Below are 21,985 nucleotides of genomic sequence, written 5' to 3'. Positions count from 1 at the left end.
AAATCTTTCTTTGGCACAAGGAAGTAAGTTGAATAGATACCCTTGTTTACCTGGTGTCCTGGGACGAGTTCTATCGCGTCCTTTTCTAGCAGAATGGCGATCTCCTCGAGAAGGATCCTTTGATGCTCTAGGGAGTGCACTCTTTGTCGTGGAGGATGGTTCCGGGGACGCTGCAGTAGTTCTATACAATATCCTGCGGATACTGTTGACAGCACCCATCTGTCTGAGGTGATCCCTTCCCAAGCTTGGGTGAAGGTGGAAATGCGTTCCCCTACTGGGGTTGCGTGACAAGGGACCCTGAACTGAGCGTCACTGTTTTGGTGGAGGCGTGCCACCTCCCCTGTTGGGGCTGCCTCTGCCTCTTCCACGACCTCTCTTGTTACCCCTGCCGTAACTCTGGGTAGACTGCTGGTTGTTATTCCATTGTGTACCCTGTCCCTGGGCATAGTTGCCTCTTTGTGAATTTTGGCCGCGTGGGCGACGAAAATTACTGTTCCCCCTCTGGTTAGGGGGTTTGTTGGTAAGCTGGCCAAGGGATTTGAGAGTCTCATATTCATCTTTGGCATTTTTAAGTGCGTCTTCGACCGCTTTCCCAAACAATAGGTCGGGTTCCACTGGCTTATCTATTAAAGAAGCCTGGGTTTCTGTCTTGAATCCCGACTGCCGTAACCACGCATGTCTCTTGATAACAGTACCCTCTGCTATCAATCTCCCTGCGTTGTCAGCGGCGTCGAAAGTTGCTTTTAAAATGCAACCAGACACGGCTCTCCCCTCTGCCGAGATCCGAGCCAGCTGGCCCTTTAACGGTTCTGGAGCAGAGGCAATGAGCGCCGCGACGACTTCCCATTGATGGCAATTGTAACTAGCCAACAGGGTGGTGGAATTCGCAATCCTTGCTTGGTAGGCGGACGTTGAGGCTACCTTCCTGCCAAACCCGTAAAGTTTTTTGCTCTCCTTGTCGGGAGGAGCTTCTGATGAAGATAAGGGCGTGCCAGCCCTTTTTCTAGTGTTGGTAACCACTAGGGAATCTGGTTTAAGATGTCCCCTTATATACAGAGGGTCAGACTGGGCTGCCCGGAAAATCTTTTCAATTCTGGGGTTGACAGCTCTGGTGAGGTTAGGATTCACCAGGGAAGGATCTATTCTTCGTTGGATGGACTTGAGGATAGGGATGGTCTGAGCGACCGGTCTCCTTTCTCCTACAAACTCCTCCGCGAAGTCCCTTTCCTCCTGTACACCGTGGGTGTCGATGTGGAAATGTTCCGCTGCTCGAGCGAGAACCTCGTTGAGGAGGGGCTGGTTATCAACTGGAGAGTCGGTAACTGGGGCTTCGCTTTGTACTGGGGAATCTACTCTGTAAATTTCCTGCTCATTTTCTCCCTCCTCCAGGTCCTCATCCTCTGCAAGGTAATCTGTCCCGGTCTGTTCTTCCATAAATTCAAACTCCTGGTCCTCTTCAGGGAAAACTTGTCCCTGGTAACTGGGGAGTGGAGTAGAATATGGAATGGGGTAAGGCTGAACCTCGAAGGGTTCAGGTCTTTCGAATCGGCGCTTTTTACTTAGCGGGATAGGATCGGAGGAGCCTGAGGGTGTGGCCCCTTGAGGGTTATATGAAAGAAAATGTTCTGGGTTCTTATCATAAAAATCAGCCAAGGAAGACATCCTAGACATAACCCTGTCTATGTCTTCACTGGACCATTCCCTGGAACAGGGTATTACTTTAGTAGGTGATGATTTATGGGACTTTTCAAGGGTAGACTTGTGTTTGCTTGTCTGCCTAGGGTGAGAGGATGGCTTTACAGGAGTGGAAGGCTGTGCTTTCCGCTGCTTCCCCCCCTCCCCGTGCGTGGAAAAATGTTTTCCCTGTCCCTTGGAGGCCCCAGAGACTTTCGACGCCTGGCGCCGAGGGTCTGGAGAGGTATCTGTGTGCTTTCGTGGGGCCTCACTGGTGTTAACCGCGGTCTCGGTATCTTGGAGCGCGGCCTGGGGGTGGAAGTCGTCTTCGTCTCCCGACGATCGAACTTCCGTTAATGTGTGTAGCGAGGCACTCTTGGCAAGAGTGGATGATTGCCTTGCGTCGTGAGGTGATCTCGATCGAGAGCGCCCAGAGGACACCGAGTCGGACCGTTCTTTTTGTGCCTCTTTCCGTGAAGTCGACGTCGTCGAGGTCCGGTTGGTCTTAGTGTGTTTAGTGTGTGTTAGGTGTGTAGCGCTTGCGTCGCCGGGGGTCTTCCCCATAGCCGCCCTGCCGGACGACCTTCCGAGGTCGGGGACCTGCGCTCGCCGGCTGTCTTTCGACGCCGTAATGCCCTCGCCGTCCGAAAGTACGGCGTCGCTGCCATCGCTGAAGGCGCCCTCCGCTGCCATGGCCTCCTGCCTGGCGTGGTGGGCCCAACGCTTTGTCGAACGGTCCTTAAGTGTCTTAGGTTTAAACCTACTACACGCTCTGCAGTTCGCTTCGGGGTGATCCCTTGGCAAGCAGAGATTGCACGTGTCGTGCCTGTCGACCCAAGGGTATTTGCGATTGCACTTGGGGCAGAATTGAAAAGGGGTACCCTCCATACGCACCTTAAGGCAGCGGGCTGCTAAGTGTAGGAATATATAAAATGTAACTATATATCAAGAGTGAAGAGTATGTACCACCCCCCACTCTCCCTACTTGTAAGGGCCGAGGCCAGCGGCCTACTAGGCCCGGGCCGAGGCCAGCGGCCTTCGAGGCCCAGATCCGTCGTGCAGCAGTCGACGGTCGATGACTTCTCCAGCCGTCTTCGAGGGTCGACGTTGGGGTGGGGAAGGGAATGAATAAGAATTATAAATATAATAACAGCAAAAGTATGGCTAAGGCCAGGGAACTCCGCAAGATGCTTCCGACCAGTATGGAGGAAAAAAACAATCTGAGGATCCTAGACGCGTGAGGGATCTTGGGTACAGTGGACGTCACACTAGGGATAGTATTACTGGCACGCCTGTGTCGACGCCCATTTTCGATTTCGAAAAACAAACTGTAATACTCCGCAGCTTCCACTAGATGTCGGCCTATGCACAGCATGTGATCTAAGCAGATTCCACAAGCCTCAGAAATATATATATATATATATATATACCCACTCCACAGGGCATGAATTCTAGCACCAAAGTAACTGGTCTAGGGCCCATGATGTCTGTCTGAATGTTTCAAGGTCCTGTCTGAGCCTGAAGTTAAACCAAAAGACATGGCTCTTTTAAACACCAGATTCTCCCCTTAAACATGTAAAAAACAATGTATGTGCAGAGATTTAACATTGTAAACAGAAAATTTAGAACTGACAAATTTGACACTTTGAAGAACTCTGTTCGGAGACCAGGTGACTCATTTATAACCCGATTCCTCCAAGTTAAAAGGACACTGCCTTAAAGCATCACTTCCTACGCTAGAACTAAATCACATATTACTAGATGGGCATCTATAATGTGGATGGTAATGTGCATATTTACTGGACTATTCATCTGTTGTAGTTTAAAATGAGACCTGGAGGAAACATTCAAAACGTGTTTGATAATTTAACCTCACTCACCTATGTCAGTTTCTTGGCTTTGTTGTACAGGGAGTCCACAACTTTACTCATATTGTGTATAGTTTCGAGCGCAGCTTCGTATGTTTTATCTACTGGTGGTTCATCGAAAATGATCAGGACTCCCTCCCCTTGGTCAAGGATTCCTTGGAAAAATAAAAAGAAACAGGTTCAACAATTCGTTAAAAGGGCAGGTGAATGGCCCGCAGAATATCCTTGCATGCATCGACACATAGCAGGTGTAAGGCAAGATTGTATGCAGTACCCTGTGGGAGACTGCACCAGCCTTGTCCTCTTGGCAATAGCTAACAACATTTGGTATAAGCATGTCCTACACAAGTTGGTAGAGTGACTGAGCAGCCAGGCTTATCTCAAGAGGGGTCAATGTGAGCTGTAGGGTTGTAACAGATTCACAGTGACAAGTATACAAATAACACTTATACTCGAGGTTTCTTGATTAAACTATTATTTATTATTTAAAGAGTCTGTTGAATAAGTCTTCTTGAGAAGGGAGCAAATATGTAACACTTATATAAACTTCAAAAATACACCCTCAGTTTCAATAAATCAGTAGATACCCTTTTGGGATGGCACACAGACGCTTCCTACACCCTGAGGTGACTTCAATAACTAGTACACTGTGGACATTGATATATCACTGGTACATTTAGAGCAATACCGAGTTTGGTGTCAATGTACTTTTGAATCCTCCAATGCAATGAAGATGAACCCTTTCCCAGCTATGCAAGTAAGCAATGTATGACTTTTGGAGGGATAGTTAAAACACAAAGTCAGAGATTAGAAGAGTCCTCAAAGAGCCAGGACAGCCAATGTCACTTGAGCAAAGTCTAAGGGAGTGGAGGAACTTCTTGAAGGTAAGTAAAAAGTTGTGCACAATGTTATGGAGAGCTTTGTAGAAAATTAAATCACTGTCGGACCACAAGCTGGGAGGCTTGTGCGGTGCAAAGCTGCAAGCAACTCTGTAAAAGTCAGCAAAGGCAAGTCTCAATTGAGAGCTAGCAATGCCACCCAACAAGAAGTCCCCCTTATTTCACAGTACCTTAGGTCTGAAGAAATTGGTTCCAATGCCTTCTGTTCCTGTTGTAGTCTGGCAGATCATGTTGTTCCTGGGCCTCAGTCGTGGGGACAAGAGGGGGGATGTCTGGGGACTCCTGCACTACGATTCGAAGGTCGGTGGCAGCAATGGGCAAACTTCATATCAGCATCACTTCACGGTTTCAGCTTCTCACGAATAGCACCACTGCGGTTCTCTGATACCTTGTGGACTTTCCTTGCTTCTGGGGTCCAGCACTCTGTTGAGGTTGCTTATGCTTGGATAGCCCTGCTTCAAGGGAGTCTGAGGATCTTCCTGGAGCGCGGGTCCAACTTAAAAATGATACTCTATTCTGGAGTTCCTCTCCCAGGCACTCGGTTCCTGCAGTAGCAAAAGGAAGTACAGCCAGCAACAAGAGGATTTCCAGATGAGTGTCTTGTGGTCAGTTGGTCCCACAAACTCAAGGGAAGAAGTCGTCCTTTGCAGGGCTTCTCTAGTCTAGGCGAATTTGGAGCTTCAGCAATGCAGCAGGGCTTCACCGGGCAAACCAACAGTCCAGGAGTTGCAGTAAGAGCGTCTCTTCCAAGTTGTTCTTCGGATTCTTTCGTCCAGTGGTCCACTCTGCCTTCTGTCTAAAAGATCTCGCCTTTCATGCAGGTTTCTCCCATTCATTCACAGCCTAGCTGTCAATCACACAGCAGGGTGGCTGTCCTACAAGGACAGACAGCCGACCAATCACCTTTGGGTCCATTCCTGGAACCAAGGGGATTAAGCACAGGGGGTTTTGGGCACCTCCCTCACTTCCTGCCCCTGCCAGACATACTGGAGCCAGAGGCGGGCTTCACTGGTTAATCCTGCCAAAGACAAAATGAAAGAAATGGCGAAAAAAGAAGACCGGAGCATTTTGATAAAAATGGCACCCTTGGGTGCTTTACTGCAGCTGCGAACGCAGCCCGCGCTAAAAGCACACCACGGTAGTTAAAAGTAAACCACTGCACCAGCCATTAATTGTAGAAAGGGTAACAAAAATGGTACATGAGAAACTAGACAAAGGGGATACTAAGTAACACCTCCAGCACCCTATGGTAAGATAGTGTGTGCTGGGTCTAGAAAGTTACAAACAGTAAGAAAGTCAATTTCATTTCACTGCTCTTGGAAACAGTTTCACCAAGGTATTTAAACCTATGGGAAATCTAAGACTTTCTTGTGGCACTGCACTGAAGGTGCTGTGGGTTACCATGCAAAGATTATGCCTATGGAGTTTGTCAGACTCCAAAACCAAAAAGAAACAGAGTCCAAATCACAGAAAGATGAGAGTGGGGAAAAAGGTCTCACTCTCTCCAGGTTACAAATTAAAAGTCCTAAAGTCCAGCAAAAGAGATGGGGGTCTCTAAGGTAGAAGGGAATTAGCACTTAGCATAGTTTGTTATAGGGTGAAGTGTTTGCCCTCCACCTATAGATTAATGAATGCATCTTGTTATTTATCAGCAATGTCACAGTGTGCAAAATCGTATGCAGGAAGGTACAATCAATCCATAAATTGTGTATTGAGTGAATGTGAATATTTAGAATATTCATTTTGGTATAAACCGGAAGAAAACTAAGAAGGCTTTTTGGGTTGATTAAATCTACCTATATGAAGAACACAAAGACATGGCTGACTAGAGTGGGAACGGGTTACCTGTTGGCAACAGGCGTTTCTATATATTTTGCAATTTGAGTCCTCAGAGGCCCGAGGGTTATACCCGCTTGCACCAAAATGGATTTCTTTACTCCTTGAATTTCAACCCATTTGGGACATCTCAATTGTACATATCTGTAGTGCACTTCCAACTCAATGACGTTTCGGGACCCTCCCTTACTTCCTTAATTTCCAGACACACTGGAGCCTGGGTGGGCTTCAGGGTTGAATCCCGCAAAAGGAAAAAAAAAAACACAATGGACTCGAACCTAATTCAAACAGCAGAGTAAAAGCACAGAAGAAATTGACAAGAAATGGCAAAAAAAGAAGGCTGGGGCCATTTTGAAAAATGGTCACCCTTGGGTGGAGCACTGCAGCCGAGTTATTAGCCTGCAGATACAGGTCACTAGTAGTAAAAAAGAAAATACTGCCACCAGCCATTCAAGTGAGTAAGTATAACAAAATGAGAAAACACTGCCCCCAGCCATTCAAGTGAGTAAGTATAACAAAATGAGAAAACACTGCCACCAGCCATTCAAGTGAGTAAGTATAACAAAATGTTACATGAAGAATGGGTTAAAGGAGTTACTATGTAACCCCCAGCACTCCACATAGGGTGGTGTGTGCGCTAGACCTATAAAGTAAAGGTAAGTAAGACAGGTTTCATCTTACTATTCTTGGGAACAGTAGTTACCCAATCAAATGTTGTTAAACATTAAGTGAAGTCCAGGGGACTTCACAGTGGCACTGCACAAAAGGTGCTGCATGTCACAATGCAAAAGCAGATGCCTATGGAGTTCACCACACTCCATAAAAACAGTAAGAAACACAAAGTATTACTCAGGAAAACACACGAGCGAGTGATGAAGAAATCCCACTCAGGAGTAAAAATGAAAAAGCCCCAAGTCCAGCATGAGAGCTGGGGGGGTCTCTAAGATTAAAGGGAATTGGCACAGATATGAAGTTTCTCCCCAACAAATGCATCCCAGTTCAACCCCCTCCACCCCCACCAAAGTGGTCAAAATCTCCAATTTAACCCTTAACATTTACTGTGCATTCACCACCTAAACACCCACAGAGTAGCAGAACTGCCATTTATACATATTACAAGTATGGATCAGCCAATACACTTCATTCTATGCCTCCTGCCGCACTCCATGAACCACAGAACCAGATCATCCTAAATAAAGAAGTTTAATACCCTCTGCTTATTCCCCTTAACACTTCACTTCTTTCAACGTAATATCCAATACCTATGGATGGAGCAAAGGAAGGTGTGAAATGCGGAAATTGAGGCTTGGGCATTTGATTGAGCCGCTTTACATCAGTGATAGTGAGAATTCACATTTATGTTCCAATTACCTCCAACCCTAGAAACCCCCAGCACTTTTGCTGGTCTTTAGGACTGAGTGAGCCCTTTTTCTCACTCTGTTTCGATCTGATTTGGATGAATTTCCTTTGTTTTTGGAGTCTGACAAACTCCATAGGCATCTACTTTTTGTATGGTGACACACAGCATCTTCAGTGCAGTGTCAGAGAAATCCTTTAGATTTCTCATAAGGTTTAAATACCTTCTCTTGGGTGAACTACAGTTCCCAAGAATAGTAAAGTGAAATTGCCTTTACTTACCTGTTCCCTTGGTAGGTCATGCACACCCCATCTTATGTGGAGTGCAAGGGTGGAGGTTACTTAGCCAATTTTCCTACCTACTCATGTAACACTTTACTACATTACCCGCTGGTGGCAGCGGTTTAATTTTCCCATCATTGTGCTTTTCTACAGCAGGCTGAATCCTCAGCTGCTGTCAAAATGGCCCCATCCTTTTTTCGCCACATTCTGTTTGTGAGGTCGCCAAACCGGGTTTGATTCCTTTATATGTTTTGCCTTTGGCGGGCTTCAGTACTGAAACCCGCTTCTGGCTCCAGTGTGTCTGGAAGGGCAGGAAGTGAGGGAGGTTCTCGAAACTCCTGTCCTTTGTCTCTAGGGAAACCCGAATGCACTCAGTCCTGATTGGCTGGCTGGCTGTCCTTGGCGGACAGCCGCTGTGCTGTTTGAGTGACAGCTAGGCTGTGTATGAATGGGAGAAACCTGCTGAAAAGGCGAGTGTTTTTTGGACTAGACACAGAGTCGATCACTGGGAAGGACATCCCCGACGAAGAAACAGTGAACAAAGCTTGCTGCATCCTGCTGGACCTTTGAATTGCCCAGTGAAGCCCTGCTGCTCTGCTGAAACTCCCTTTTCTGATCGACAAGAGAAGCTCCGGAAGGGACGACTCCTTCCCTTGGGTAAGTGGGACCAACTAATCCTGAGACGAACTCTACTGGAAGACTTTCCCCGACTGGCTGTACTTCTTTGCTGCTGCAGGAACAGAGTGCCAGGGGTCGAGAAATCCATAGTCTAGTGCAACGTCTGCACGCCGGCCAAAAGCTCCAGGAAGCTCCTCAGGACCCTCCAGAAGTAGGACGACCAGAGTTCGAGTGCCCTCGCCAGAATGCAGAAATCAAGGCGTGAGGGAAGCCCAACCGTGAAGTGCCGCTAATCCGAAAAGAGCCTGTAGCTGCCACCAACCTTTGAATTGCTGCCACAAGAGTCCCCAGACGTCCTCCCTCTTGTCCCCATAACTGAGGCCCAGGAACACAGGATCTGCATCGCTGCAAAGAGACAGGAGCCAGCTGGACCCTCTTCTTCTAACCAAAGGTACTGTTCTGACTTGGGGTACTTACCTCATTGTCTGTAGCTTTCTCTTCTCGGTTGAGACTTGCAGTAGCTGCTTTTCTAGAGTTGATTTCAGAGCTAACCTTCACAAGTGTAACAGCTTGTCACCATATAGTGATTTTTCTTCAAACAAACTAACTTTGTGCAATACTTGCCATTTTAGAAGTGCCTCAGCTCCATAGACTTTGCTCCAATTGACTTTGGCTGTCCTGGCTTCCTGTAGACTCTTCTGTCCCATTGACTGATTCTTACTGTCCCTCATAGGTGATACATTGGTTTTTAACTAATATTGATGGGAAAGGTTTTTATCTAGACTTCATTGGGAGATCTAAAAGGGCTCACAAGCTCTGAGAATCTGTTTAACCTTTTTCCTCCCTTTAACCTCTTTCTACCAACCTCAATTTACCAAATGCAAAAGTGATATTTAAATGCAATTACTGACCTAGTTAGCGCAGTCACCTCAGGGTGTAAGAAATGTGTATGAAGCATTTACGAATATCTACTTGCTTGGTATTGATTCTGGAAATGTATTTTGAAGTGTATTTTTATTGTTGCACATTGCCCTTTTTAAAGAATGCTTATTTAAAACGGACCATTAAATAAATAATAATTTTACTAGCAATCCTTGGGTGTAATTGTTATTTGGATACTTGTATTGGACAATTTCGATGCTACACCGCTACAGCTCACATTTACTCCTCTTGAGATAAGTCTGGCTGCTCAATCACACTACCAACTTGTGTAGTACAGACCTATACCAATAGGTGAGTTACCTAATGCCAAGAGGACATGGGTTGTGTAGTCTCCCACATGGCTACTACATCAATTCTTGCCCAACACTGGTGGCAGGCGGTGGGATAGACGTAGAGTGGTTACATTGACTATTTGCTGTACTTGGGCCCAGCTAAACCAGCCACAAGTCTAAGCTCCATCGAAAAGTGAAGCAATTGTAACATGCCAAATATGGATAACTCCAATGAGGAAGCCCTGGTTGTTCTGACAATAGATCAGCTGAAAGATATGTGCAAAGCCAGGGGTCTCTGAGTCAGGAAAGAAAAGTCAATTACCAGGTTGTTAAATCGCCAAGGTTGGGGTAGTAGGCCTGTAACACCTACTAAAACCTAATGTGGAAAATAATGAGGATGACAGTTTAGAGTCTAGCTTTAATCTGCAAGAGGAGTCAGAAGAGGAGTCTCAGGAAGAGAGATCCAATCTGCCACAGCCTGCCCTTATGCCTCAGCCTATTTCCATTGGGAATGCTGAAGCCAAACATCAAGTTAACAAACTAAGAGGGAGATGCAACATGAAATGGATATGAAAAGAATGTTCCTTGATTCGGCTTCCCTTTCAGGGTCCTTTTGGTCTGCTAGTCCCAAGAGGCCTCACCTGCCCAAGGAAGCAGTATGTATGAACCTAGACTTGATGTATTGGTTGGCTGGGTACGTTTGAATATGCCCATGGTCTTCAAGGACCCAGTGGGAATGACATGACCCTTTAGCTCATGTCTAGGCTCCCCCTGAATTGCTGTGGATGCTGTAAAGGAGATGGGTGCCATTGAGCAAAAGGATTATGAATCTGTGAATCTGGCATTTAATAGCCAGATTTCTGAAAACTCCTTTCCAGTACCTTAAGAGGTTTAGGACCCTCAAAAAGAATGGTGGTACCCCTTGGGGTACCTGGGTATGTTAGTGTTTAGGGAACTTAGATCATTGGGTTAAGGGTTACAGAGTGAACTACTTTGAAGGAATTATATTTTTTGTTGTTGTTAGAATCTGTTGATGCCTGCGCTCTCCTGAGCGGAGACAGCATTTGGCTGACTCAAGAGATTGATCCCAAAAGTTAGCAAAGGCTGCTGAATTGTGGGTAGCCAACAGGCCCACTCAAGAAGGAAGAGGTGAAGCAACAAAAGAAAGGGAAAAGAATTCCAATTCCAACCATCCTAAAGAGGGCCACATACATAGCAAGGGTAAATTATGTGGGAAACCTGAAAAGTCTAGTGAAACCTCTGGTGCCAAACGAGAGGGAGGTCAACAGAAACCCCCATTCCAGAGAATATTTGGGAAATATTTTGCATGTTGGTCTTTAGAGCGTGTGACAGAAGATCCCAGATGCAAGGGTAAACCGTCAGGGGTCCACACTGCCTCCTTAGCCTTCATCACTGAGGGAGGAGTTCAAATGGCAACTTTCAATTACTGGCTGAAGACCTCATTGGAGTCCAAGCCAGTGTTTCTTTATTGTCCCTTGGTTTGTGGGAACAACAGAATGTGGATTTGTACAACTCCATACCAGATAACCTAAAAGAATATTAGGCCAGCGTACTTGTAAATGGTCAGGTGATCCCTGCTATTAGAGACACTGGGGCAAGCATTACAGTGGGTGATGAGTTTTTTCAAGCCTGAGGATGTGGCTAAGACACCCAAATGTCCCACTAAACTTGCAGGAGGCCCTATCCAAATGGTTCCTATTGTGCTCTCATCCAATGCAATAATAGGGCTGTTAGAATACCGGTCAGGGTACAGATGAAATGCCAGAGAGTCTCCTGTTGGGAAAGGATTTGAAAGCTCTTGCAGTTGTATCTAGTACCCCCAGGTGACTCAGTGGGATGTTGAGGCGATTTCCAATACCCCCAGTGCACAGGAAGGCCACCCTTCTATATCGAGGAAAAAAAGACAAAAGTGAAATCTAAAGTCTCTTGGAGAAAGAAAGGGCTCAAACCTAAACCTGTTCACAGGACAAGGACATCCTGAGAGGACCGTCCCAGGTCACACCAGTGACCCCTTCGCCAGCTGAGTGAGAGCACCAAGTAAACTCAGAAGAGTCAGCTACTGGTGAAAGAGCTGGAAGAAAACCTTCTCTATGTTAGATCCTAAAGACCATCATGAGTTGCAAACTTTACTTACAGAAGGTGGACCCTGTGGGGCAGTCTTCAGCAGAGGTCAAAGAGCGTCCCTCTCTAGAAGGTCTTCACCAACAGCTTCCCAGCTGGAACAGCACAAGCCAGGGAAGCATAGGCTTTACTGGGAGGATGGCCTAATCTACAGTGAACTTATTGAGTCGTCCCCAGGGGACTACAGGAGGCTGGTAGTGCCCCAGAGGGTGAGACATAAGTTCTTAGCTAGCCCATGAGATTTCTCTAGCCGGCAACTTGAGTTTCAAAAGGGCCAAAGAGAGGCTATCTCCATTTCTACTGGCCCAAGATGGAGGCTGATTATAGAGAAGTTCTGTAAGAGCTCCCACACTTGTCAAATATCTGGCAAGAGTGGAACCAATAATGTGGCACCTTTAGTGCCCCTCCCTGTGGCGGAGTCTCTTGAGAGGGTGGGGATTGACATTGTTGGTCCCCTAGACCCTCCAACTTCAAGCAAACAATTTATATTGGTTGTGGTAGACCATGCTACCAGGTATCCTTAAGCAATACCTAGGAGAACTGTTACTGCACAGGTAGTGGCTAAGGCCTTCCTTGGTATCTTTACATGGGTAGGTATTCCTAAGGAGGTCATCTCTGACAGGGGGTCGAATTGCATGTCCTACTATATGCAGACCATGTGGAAAAACTGGAGTGACCTGCAAGTTCTCAACAGCCTACCACCTCCAAACCAATGGGTTGGTAGAGCGGTTTAACAGAACTATGAAGAGCATGATCGGTGCCGTTAGGCAAGGTATGTATGCAGTACCCTTTGGGACCACTACACGCCACTCGGACTACAGGTATAGGAAACCTAACCTTTGGTATAAGCTTGTACTACATAGTTTTGTTAGCGTGTTGAACAGCCAGGCTCATCTCAAGAGGGGTCACTGTGAGCTGTAGTGGAGTTAGAGGTTTACAGTTACAGGTATTCAAATACACTTTACACTCAAGGTTTCTTGCATAAACAATTATTAATTTTTTTATCGTCAGTTAGAATAAGCCTTCTTCAGAAAGGAGCAATATAATAGTAACACACAAATACACTTCAATACTGTATATTCTTAATTTCTAAATCAGTAGAGACCCTTTTGGGATGGCCCACAGACACAACCTACACCCTCAGGGGACATAAATAACTAGGGTGCTGGGGACATGACTATCTGACTGTTGGCATTTAGAACACTGTTAGAAGTTGGCAAAAGAAAAAGGTTATTAAAACAAGAGACCACAAATATTCTTAAGCAGGAACATACTTTTGGATCCTCCAAGAAGAGTCCTACAATTCAATAGGCTAAGCCAAAGTCAATGGGAAAAAGTCTTGTATAGGATGAAGCACTTCTGTTAAGTAAATAGAAAAGTATTTGCACAAGTTCTTAGGAGTCTTTGATGAAATGAATCAAATGTAGGGCCACAAGCTGATTAAACTTGTGAGATGTAGAAGTTATAAGCACTTCCACAGTAAGAGGTAAGTTCTCTCAGACTTTTAACAGTACCTTAGAAATGAAGAAAAAGATGCAGCTGACGCGGATGACCTCTGTTCCTGTACAGAGCTCACTGTTCCTGGGCCTCAGTCGTGGAGACAAGAGGTAGGATGTCGGGGGAATAATGCAATGCACTGGGATGGTCAAAACTCGCAACCAGCCAACTTCACCTTCAGTGGCTGGTCAGTGTTTCAGCGCCTTGCGTCTACCGCAAATAGCAACACTGCGGTTCCTGGCTGTCGAGATGGACTTTCCTTGCTTCTGGGGTCCCACACTCTGTCTGGGGAGGGGGATTTGTGGGGGGGGGGTATCAGGCTTGGTCAGTCCTGCTTCTTGGGAGTCCGGAGGATCTTCCAAAAGCCTTATGCCAGCTTAAAAGCAACACACAATCTGTTGTTCCTCTCCCTGGCTATACGGTTTCCAGCAACAACTCTGGAAATTCAGCCAGCTCCGAGATGGATGTCCAGGTGGCTTACTTTGGAGTTTATAGGTCCCACCAACTGAAGGGGAGAAGTCATCCGTGCAGGGGCTTCATCGTCGATGCAAACTTGGTGTTTCAGCACTGCAGCAGGGCTTCACCGGGCGAACCAACGGTCCAGGAGTTGCAGCAGGCGCCCTATTCAAGTTCTTCTTTGGTTCCTTCGTCCAGTGGTCAACTCTGCCTTCCAAGCCAAAAGACTCACCTTTTATTCAGTTCTCTCCCATTCATTCCAGCCTAGTAGCGGTCACTCACCCAGCAGGGTGGCTATCCTTGCCAGTCAGTCAGGTGGCCAATCACCACAGAGTGCATTTGGGTCTCCTAAGAGACTAAGCACATGGAGTTTGGGGCACCTCCCTCACTTCCTGCCTACCCCAGACACTCTCGAGCCAGAGGCGGGCTTCACTCGTGAATCCCACCAAAGGCAAAAGGAACAGAGACCAAACCTAGTTTAGCGTGCAGAGTAAATCTCAAGAAGGACCTTTCCACAAAGAAATGGCGAAAAAAAGACCACCGGGGCCATTTTGACAAAGATGGCTACCGTGGCTGCTTTAGTGTAGCTGCGAACGCAGCCTGCGGTAAATAGACACCATGGTAGTTTAAACAAAACCACTGCCACCAGCCATTCAATGAGAAAAGGGTAACTTTTTTACATGAGAAGCTAGACAAATGAGATACTAGGTAACCCCTCCAGCACTCTATTGTAAGATAGTGTGTGCTGGTCTAGAAAGTTACAATAGTAAGTTAAGTCAATTTCACTTTACTGCTCTGCGAAACAGTAGTTTATCCCAGAGAAGGTAGTTAAACCTTTGGGAAATCTGGAAGACTGCCCTGTGTCACTGCACTGAAGGTGCTGTGTGACAATGTAAAAGATGATGCCTATGAGTTTGTCAGACTCCACAACCAGAACAGTGTACAAAATCACATTAAAATACATGAGTGGGAAACAAAAATCAAGTCCTCACAAGTCTTCAAAATGCAGCAAAGTTGCTGGGGGTCTCTAAGGTGATTCCTGAGAATTCTCCCTAACATAGGCTTTAGAGGAACCCCTTAGAAGAAAGTGGGACCTTCTACTGCCATGCCTTCTCTTTGCTTATAGAGAAGTCCCTCAAGCAGGGGTTGGGTACAGCTCCTTTCAACTATGGTCAGAGGTCCTTTGGCCCTGATCAAAGAAGGGTTGGTGAGTTTTCCTTCCCTGCAGCCAGTGAGTGTCACGGACTATGTGCTAGGCCTCAAGAAGAGGATGGCACTCATGACAGAAGCTCCGGATAGCCTGAAAGCAAGTCAGGCTGTGGTCAAACATTGGCATGGTCAGAAGGCCAACATGGGGAAGTTTACTCCAGACCAGCTAGTTTTGCTTATGGTACCTACAAAGCAGAGGGCCTTGCAGGACAAATGGATTGTACCCTTCAAGTTTGTGGGTAAACTTGGAGGTCAATTATTTAGTGAACTTAGGCAATCCCAAGGAGGCGCCTAGGGTCCATTACACTAACCGTTTGAAGGCTTGTTTCCAGACCAGAGCAATGCGCTTTGCTTCTATCCTCTGATCAAGGAGGAAAGCGAGCCTCTCCTTGATCTCAGAGCACAACTCTCTGATGAGAACATTGAAGGAGTAAACCTCTTCAGATTTGACTCTGCAACAAGGTATTAAATCAGTTTGCCTCCATGTTATCACAGACACCAGGCTTGATCCCTGTCGTAATGAGGCTCAGACGTAGTGAATTGTAATCAAATATGGTTTAATGGGAGGAAGTCCCCAACAGCCAACCATCTTCATGCAGGCATCTTCTTGTATGGTTCTGAATACTGGTTTCACAACCATACAAGGACGACGCTCCGAAGTAGAACTATGTACATTAATATTCTATATTATAACATCTCCTCCTCCACATCGTTTATAAACGATGCAATATAATGGCATACCAGATGAACTATATACAGGAACTAATAATATGAAACGACATAACTAAAAAAAAAATTCACTATATGCTAAGGTTATTGAAAGGCTACATGGCTGTGGCTTCATAGCAAGGTTCCAGGGTGGCAGAGTCCAAAATAGTGACTGTTTACAAAGGTGCCAGCAGCTTCAGTAATAAATAAAATCCTTCTTGAAATTATGCACAATCCTAGCTCTTGAGGAAAAATTGTTTTCACACAAATCTCCAGATAACTTGATTGACAAACTTCTCCACTGCACCACTATCACTTGCAGGTGTAATGTGCTCACTGACATCTCTTGACGATCTGGAATTGTCCTTCCATATTCCTTGTGTGGAAGACTGAATGGTACAGTTCCTCGGTCGGTCTCTTTTCCTTGCCAATATGATGTCATTACAAGACCACTTGTTACCATCTTCCAAAATCACTGACTTTTTGGAACAATTAACCACTCTTTGAGGGGATCGGAATTTTGACTCTTAGGTTCTTTTACCCCGATCCAGTCTCCACTCTCAATTCTACTTTCCTTTACATGCTTCTGCTCATCATAGTATTTCTTGTATTCGTCTCGCTTTCTTTTTACTTTCGTCACAATTTCTTCCATATCAATATTTTTACTTTTCCTTAGAGTCATCCAAGCAGGTCCAAGTCTGTTAGTGGCATTTCTCCCTCTCATCAGGGTGAAAGGTTCCTCTTTCGTCACTGAGTGTGGAGTGACTTTATATGTATAAAGCGCTTCTTTGAGTGTTTCTTCCCACGGCAAGCTATTGGCAATAGCTAATTGAAGGACACCTTTTATAAAACGATTCATTCTCTCCACTAAACCGTTTCCCATACGGTGGTATAATGCTGTCGTGCTGTATTTGATGGCTCGTTCTTTCAGAAAACATTGAACTTCTTGTGACAAATTGAGCTCGATTGTCAGATATCAATTCCTGTGGTTCACCTTCTCTGCTGAATATTTCCTCTAAAAATGTTGTAACTTTCATAGCAGAAACAGATCCTTCGATAATTCCACACTCCACCCATTTAGACGTATAGTCAACTAACACAAAATATATTTTTTGTGGTTCTAGTATCTAATATGGGCCAGCTATATCAATAGCCAACTTTGTCCAAACGGAGTCTGGTACAGCTGTCCGTTGTAGTGGTGTGATCCTGGTCAACTTCCCTTTATCACTCACTGCACATGCAGAACATTCTTTGACTAATGCTTCCAATTCACTCCACATATTGGGCCACCAATAAGCTTCTCTCACCCTTCTCTTCGTTATGCTCCTCCCTACATGACCCTCATGGGCAATTTCCACGATTCTCTCTCTCAATGTCACTGGAGTAACTATTTGATCATCTCGGTAAATACATGCATCATCACATGAAATTTGATCTTTTATCTTCTCCCAGAATCCAATGTCTCCATTAACATCTTTCTAACCACTTTCCACCGCTCTCCTTAAATATTCTTTCTCCGAATCCAGTTTTGTGGCCTCAAACCATTCTTTCCCAAAACTGGGATGTACTTGTGCAATGATACAATCCATATTCTGTTCTTCCATCGTTTCATCATTGTCATTATGATCATCTTCATTGTCACATAGCAGGCGAGAAAAACAATCAGCCATTATATTGGTTCTTCCCAGAGTAAACTTTATAATTACATTATATTGCATAATGATCAAAGTCCACCTTGTAATTCGCGGGGATGTCAAATGAGGGTTCTTTGAATTTAAGACATGTGTAAGTGGCTTGTGATCTGCCTTGAGCTCAATAGGAATTCCTCAAATGAGCCATTTGAAGTACTCTAAAATCCATTTAACTCCCAAAGCCTCTTTCTCAATAGTTGAACCGTTTTTTTCTGCCCCTCTCAAAGTCCTGGAAGCGAAGGCAATTGGAACTACAAATCCATTCTGCACTTGTTCCAAAACACCTCCCAAACCTATGTTGCTGGCATCCACTGATATGGTCTTGGCACAACAATGAAACATTTTAAGGGCAGGTGCTTTGTTAATTAACATTTTGATTGTATCAAGTTATTTCTTGCACTCTTCAGACCACACAAATTGTGTACTTTTGTTCATCAGATCTCTCATTTTATTTGTTCTATCAGCATAATGGTCTAAAAATTTGGAATAATATTCTGTCAGACCTAACAAACTCCGAAGTTGATCTTTGTTGGTTGGATCATGAAGTTTGAGGATGGTATTCACTAGAGCTTCCTTAGGTTTTATTCCTTCTGCATTGATGCAATGACCCAGATAGGTCACTTCCTTCTTTTTTATCTTACATTTTTCAATATTAAGGGTAAAACCTTTCTGTTGTATAACTTGCAAGACACCTAGTAACTTAGTGTCATGTTCTTCTTCCGACATGGCAGATACTAATATATATCGTCTTGAAAATAGTGTACACCTTGTAGTCCACTGAAAAGATGCTGCATCGGTCTCTGAAAAACAGCAGCTGCCGACGCCAAGCCGAAAGGCATTCTTTAATATCTAAATTCTCCCAAGGGCGTTATAAATGATGTAAGGTGTCTGGACTTTTCTTCTAAGACAACCTCATGATACGCAGAAGATAAGTCTAATATAGTGAAAAACTTCGCCAGTTTCATAGTGGTGAGCATTTCCCCAATGTTGGGTAGGGGTGGCAGATTCACAACTATTGTCAGTTATGCTCAAAATAGGTATACGTTCGCCAGGGTGTATCCTAATCCTCAACAATGCCTGTTCCCACAAGCCAACTATTGAAAAACCATCTTCAGCCACATAACCTGCAGTAGGTTTTGCTCCCTTCAAAGTCCAAATGCACCCAGGTATAACCGACGATATTGATTGGTGTCTTACCATAGCCAGTCGCTCTAACTTTAGTCATATGTAAGTCTTCCATCCTCTTCTTTAATACATTCAGATATGTCTCCATATCCACCATTGTATATGGAGACCCAGTATCAACCATAACCTGTAATGTTATGCCATTGATAGTCATAGGCACCCATGGGCCAACAGCGCCTTCAGTTGGTGTAAAAGCCAATATTTGTACCTCCTCCTCAGAACTATTTGTAATTGCCAACAAATTGTTTGAATCACCAACTTCTTCTAAAGCTCTTCTACTTGTCGTAGCACCTCTTCCATAACTACTTATTTCTTGTTGCATTATAGCGTGAGTTAAATCTGCCTCTTCCTCGGACATTGCGACAGACTTTACCAAAATGGCCCACTTGTCCAAATTTGTAACACTCAGCTGAGAGTGCTGGACAATCCTATGTATTAGCATGTCTATACCATACACATTTATAACACTTGTTTTGTGATCTTTGGAAAGTTTCTCTATCCTGTCTGGGACTCATACCAAAATCTGATTTAACTTTTTTTTTTACAATGGCAACTAAAGCTTCTTCATCTTTGTTAAATCCTCCATCACTAATGTCTTGGGACTGACTTTATGTCAACACATTCTGGCTCATTTTGAACTTCTCTCATGCATTTCTCCCCCAGTTCAATCGACCTGGCTATCTCAAATGCGTGTTCCAGTGTTGGATTTTTTGCTTGCCACAATCACTGTTGGATCTGGGAATCTGCTACATGTAAAACAAGTTGGTCTCTCAAATATTCGTCCGCCACTCCTGTGAATTCACAAGTTGATATAAGGCCTCTTAATGCAGTAACATAGGCATCTACATCCTCGCCTTTGTTTTGCTTCCTGGAAAAGAACCTGTACCGTTCTAGAAGAATGTTTGTCTTGTTCCCAAAATGTTTGTTCAACTTTGACAGTGCAGTCTCCTATTTTCTGACACTACTTGTAGTCTCCAGACCCTTCTTCCGTGTCATTGTAATCAGGCAATGTTCTAAATATCCTTAGTGCTTCTGCACCCACACAATTGAGCAAAGTGGCTTCTTTCAAATCATCATTGTACTTAGCCCCTCCAATTGCTCTCAAATAGACTTGGAAGTTGTCCAGCCATTGCTCCCACTAGCAAACAGGATTTCCAGGCTGTGCTAAGAATTTAATTGGGGCCACAATGTTCTGCATAGTGAAAATGGTCAGTGGTTGATGAGTACAATTGTATGATAATGACCTTAAAAAAAAAAAAATGTTTTTGTTTTAGGTGTAGCCAGTTATAATCCACATGTGCAAAGCACTTTTCAACTGTTCATAAGATTCTTGTATGGTTGCCACTGTTTTGAGGTATGTCTTGCTACAATACGGTTTCTATTTAATTTAATCTTTCTTGTTTTTTCTTTCCCTTTTTGACACCAGACTTGGTTTGATATTCACAGTGAAACGATGTGCCGTGCCTTTAAATGTTAATCTGAGTTGTGCTTCTGAATCACTAAATATGCAGGACTACTGTATTTCCACCTTCCCTATGATCCTTCTATGCGGTGCACAGTTCCCTTCAATTACAACTGCTGCAACATTGTAACCAATTATACATTATACCAGCGGTTGCGCATAACGTTCATATTTGCAGGTAGCTGTATTCGTAATGTTTCAGCCTGCATACATTTTGTAGGTTAGTTTGTTACACTGTCCAAGATACGTACCAACCGTAATGCTATTGTTTATTTACAACCATGGCACACAGTCTGCTAAAATGGCGGCACGCAAGGCACGCATGCAGGTGCTTTACTCAAGTTATTTCATGTAGCACTTCCTACGCTTTGACGGGTCAACGTGCTTACGTTCCGGATGCTTTACTTGGATGCCTTTACAGTTGGCCTCACAGCCTCGCGCACCATTCATATGATGCCAGCTTGTTTTCATTCCGGTCTGAAGTAAATAACTTTTAATGTCCTTTTAGCAAAAGTTATCAGTATCACAGTAAATCCGATTGCTTACTTCATCTCTTTTCATGGGTTCTAGCTGTCCTATCACCTTCCTTTGGTGTATATCTATTGTTCCGATCAGGAACTTGTGCCGGCACGCATCTGGGGACTTCCCTCAGACAGCTCCTCGTCGCCAATTGTCGTAATGATGATCAGACGTAGTGAATTGTAATCAAATATCGTTTAATGGGAGGAAGTCCCCAACAGCCAACCATCTTCATGCAGGCATCTTGTATGGTTCTGAATACTGGTTCCAGAACCATACAAGAAGGACGCTTCGAAGTAGAACTATGTACATTAACATTCTACATTATAACAATCCCTTGGTGCCAGCATGATATTCTCACTGGTGACAGTCTCCCTGTAAAACCCAGGGTTTACAGAATGTTGGATCATATCAGATCCACATAAAGGAAGAGGTCAGGAAGATGCTTGATCTTGGGATCGTTGAGCCCTCTACCAGTCCATGGGCTAGTCCAGTTGTACTAGTGCCAAAAGCAGAAACCAAGGAATTGAAATTGTGTGGACTATAGAGCTTTTAATGCAGTCACTAAGACTGATGCCCATCCATAACCCAGGGCAGATGAGCTGGTGGATAAACTTGGTTCAGCCAAGTTCCTCAGTACATTCAACCTGACCTCAGGCTATTGGCAAATAGCTCTGACAGACCATGCCAAGGAGAAAACTGCATTTCCACCCAAGGAGGCCACTACCAGTTTAAGGTTATGGCTTTTGGACTAAAAAATATACCTGCTACATTCCAGAGGATGGTGAATCAAGTTCTGAATAGGATCGAGGACTGCTGCATGGCATACTTGGATGACATTGCAGTATTCAGCCTCACTTTGAAAGAGCATCTTCACCACATGGGATATGTTTTGCAGGCCCATCTGAACATAAAGGAAGTACATGTCAAATTGGTAAGAGTAAAGTGGTCTACCTTGGACATGAGGTAGGAGGAGGTGAAATAAGGCCATTGCGTAGCAAATCACAAGGTGTACACGACTGGGATACCTCTACTACTCAGTCCCAAGTGAGAGCCTTCCGATGTCTCACAGGGTACTACAGGAGCTTCACAGAGCACTATGGGACCATAGCTTCTCCCTTGAATGTGATCTCTGCACCCAAATTCCCCAAGGTGGTCAGGTGGAATGAGGAGTGCACTAAGGCTTTTGAAGGACTAAAGAAAGCCCTTGGTCAAGCTCCAGGCTTGAGCGCTACAGACCACAACCAATCATTAATTCATTGTACAGACAGATGCTTCAAACACAGGGATAGGTGCAGTTTTGAGTCAACTGGATGAGAAAGGCAGGGAACATCTGACGTGCTTCATCAGTGGGAAACTGAAGGACCTT

The 21,985-nt window shown here is 44.8% G+C and overlaps 1 protein-coding gene across 1 annotated transcript in view; it reads right to left on the bottom strand.

Annotated features, from left to right (window-relative positions):
• The window catches only part of PSMD11 (proteasome 26S subunit, non-ATPase 11), a 996,429-nt gene that overhangs the window by 105,616 nt on the left and 868,828 nt on the right, over positions 1 to 21,985 (bottom strand). The window contains exon 13 of the mRNA XM_069634167.1: positions 3,555 to 3,697. Coding sequence (XP_069490268.1) covers positions 3,555 to 3,697 — 143 coding nt within the window. The remainder of the gene's footprint in view (positions 1 to 3,554; positions 3,698 to 21,985) is intronic.

This window comes from Ambystoma mexicanum, chromosome 13, assembly GCF_040938575.1.
Source record: "Ambystoma mexicanum isolate Mex_15411 chromosome 13, UKY_AmexF1_1, whole genome shotgun sequence".
NCBI lineage: Eukaryota > Metazoa > Chordata > Amphibia > Caudata > Ambystomatidae > Ambystoma > Ambystoma mexicanum.
This window is presented reverse-complemented; position numbering and strand designations above follow the sequence as displayed.